The sequence below is a fragment of the Monopterus albus genome, unplaced genomic scaffold (assembly GCF_001952655.1).
Source record: "Monopterus albus unplaced genomic scaffold, M_albus_1.0 scaffold483.1, whole genome shotgun sequence".
Lineage (NCBI taxonomy): Eukaryota > Metazoa > Chordata > Actinopteri > Synbranchiformes > Synbranchidae > Monopterus > Monopterus albus.
This window is the reverse complement of record NW_018128363.1, coordinates 133,531-136,197: the sequence shown is the minus strand read 5'-3', so window position 1 is coordinate 136,197 and position 2,667 is coordinate 133,531. Positions and strand designations below refer to the sequence as shown.

The 2,667-nt window shown below is 45.9% G+C and overlaps 1 protein-coding gene across 1 annotated transcript in view; it reads left to right on the top strand.

Moving 5' to 3' along the window:
* Positions 1-2,667, top strand: part of ep300b (EP300 lysine acetyltransferase b) — a 43,791-nt gene that overhangs the window by 9,715 nt on the left and 31,409 nt on the right. The window contains 5 exon segments of the mRNA XM_020587820.1: positions 343-383; positions 385-659; positions 1,102-1,215; positions 1,427-1,669; positions 2,383-2,488. Of these exon segments, the coding sequence (XP_020443476.1) occupies positions 343-383; positions 385-659; positions 1,102-1,215; positions 1,427-1,669; positions 2,383-2,488 (779 nt within the window).

Here is a 2,667-nt window from a genome sequence, read left to right as displayed (position 1 = left end):
GGGTTTAACTTACCCCGCTTCACGGGTTTAAGTTACCTCCGTTTCTGAAACCGAAAACTCCGAGTTTCCCTCATTTCGGGGTTAACAAACTCTGAGTTTCGACAAAACCGCCTTCTTGAAATAGGCCCCAGGTTGCAGGAGGTTCATGTAATTTCCGCCTTAAGATGCTTTTTTAAATTGTTGTATGATTCCAAATATGTTACATTGAAAATCAAAGGCAAAATCTATTAAATGTTGAGCTGAGAATAGTGGGTGTCACTTTTCACTTGGGTTTGATCATGCCTGACCATTGCGTTCTTGTAAATGATTCATCTTTGCCTCCTCTCGCCTCTGTGTCCCAAGGCCCCCCAGCAGCAGCAGCAGCAGCAGCTTCCGCCGCCCCGCGGGGGTGGTGTCTGTCGCAGGAGCAGCAGCAGGGGGAGGGCCCCGGGTTGGGCTGAGTGCTGTAGGGGCAGGTCCCGGCACAGCGCCCCCTACTGCCGATCCTGAGAAGCGGAAGCTGATTCAACAGCAGCTGGTCCTCCTGCTTCATGCACACAAGTGCCAGCGGAGGGAGCAGGCCAACGGTGAAGTGCGACACTGCAACCTGCCCCACTGTCGCACCATGAAGAACGTGCTCAACCACATGACTCATTGCCAGGCTGGCAAGTCCTGCCAGGGTGAGCCTGCTGGTTTATACTTGTTGCTGGTTTTATGGTTTGTGGCTTCTGTCTTAAACCCTAAGCAGTGATGTGCATGTATCTACAGCTGTTCTTTTTTGTTTGCATGTTTGTGTATGTTGTTTATGGTCCTCTTGTTTTGCCTTCCAGCTTTTCCTTCTATCACAATGGGTATTCTCTCTTTAGCTGGCTGCTTTACTGTGATTTTTTTCTTTCTCCTTTGCTCACTGAGTCTCCATCTGGATGCAGTTTTATTCTACTGAATGACTCATACAAGAACTTTCTCTTTCTTCCTCTTGACTGAAGTTTTCATTTTTTTTCCTCTCACATTTGTCTGATTCTTCATCTTTTGCCACAATTTCTGAATTTCACCTGTTCTCCCCGTTTTTACTTCTCTGCCATTTTTTCAATGTTTTCTCCATTTCTGCGTCTTGTTCCGCAGTTGCACACTGTGCCTCGTCCAGACAGATCATTTCTCATTGGAAGAACTGCACACGACACGACTGTCCTGTTTGCCTGCCACTGAAAAGTGCTGGAGACAAGAGGAACCAGCAGTGTGAGTGCTTTTGTCTTTCTGACTGTGGGTGTGTGTGTCTTTTAGCAATACACATGCTGATGGCTCTTACCACTGAATTATTGCATATCAGCTAAATATTGAGAATCTTATAACCAACAGGTAAAGTGCATGTACATTAGGACTGAATCTGCAAAGGCTCATCCTTTGTAACCTTTTCCCTCTCTTTCTGCCAACCATGTTCCCTGGACAGCTCTTGTCAACACTGCAGGGGTGGGTTTGGTGAACTCTTTAGGTTCAGGCGTGTCGGGTGGGCAGTCCAACGCTCCGAACCTGAACCCTCCAAACCAGATTGACCCCAGCTCCATAGAGAGGGCCTATGCTGCACTGGGCCTCACTTACCAGGGCAACCAGATGCCACAGCAGCCACCACAAGCCAACATGCCAAACCAGGGACTGCAGGGGCAGCCTGGGATGAGACCTCTAAACACCATGGGTTAGTTTGCATATCACTGTGTGTATCTCAGGATTGTCACTGAGTTCATTCTTCTACTTGCAATGACAAAATCATCTCAAATCAAAGGTCTACACACTGAGCTTTTAAGTTCATCTTTTGGTTTTTACCGTAATCTCCGGACTATAAGCCGCTACTTTTGTCGCTTCATGCACATGGAAAACGCACGACGAAATGCATATGATGCAGCTTTCAAGTTACAGCCGATCGATCTGGCTGTCGAAATATCTCATGTTACAACATGGACACTTGCCACTATGTACAAAATGTTTTGTTTATCTTAAATTTAGTGGGTGCGGCTTATAGTCTGGAAGTTACGGTATTATGGATATTTAGCTGGCCCCGGTGTCATCAGGTGTATAATGTGACAGCAGGTGTTTGTATACATCAGATGTTTTTGGCGTTGGAAGTGAATAGCTTCCTCAATCTTTGTCGACCTTCCTCTGAGTCCTGTCACACAATTTTGTTTGTATTTCCGCAGCTGGGTTTGCTGTCATGCTATGGCAGTGTTTATATGTTCCTACCCTGCTGAGGAAGGCGGTCTCTGACCAGTGTTGAATTGCTGTAGTTCTTAAGCTTAAAAATGTTGGGATTTGACGTTGCATCTTATATCAGCACAAAATATTAGTTACAGCAGTTTCATTTCACAAATGCTGTTGTTAATTAATAACAAGCTCTATAACTTCTCTTTGCAGGAGGGAACTCTATGGGAGTAAATGGTGGAGTGGGGGTGCAGCCCCCCAGCCAGCAGTCCACCCTACTGCCAGACGCCATGTTGCACAACAGCATGAATGCACAGAGGTACTGGTTTTTATTGGTCATAGATGTTTAATTGTGTGTTGTCATAACAATGTAAGCATGTTTACATCAAACACACTTAATAGTTACAATCAGAGTGGATGAAGAGAAAGTCATAGATAAAATCCATCCATCCATTTTCTTCCGCTTATCCGGGACCGAGTCGCGGGGGGAACAGTCTA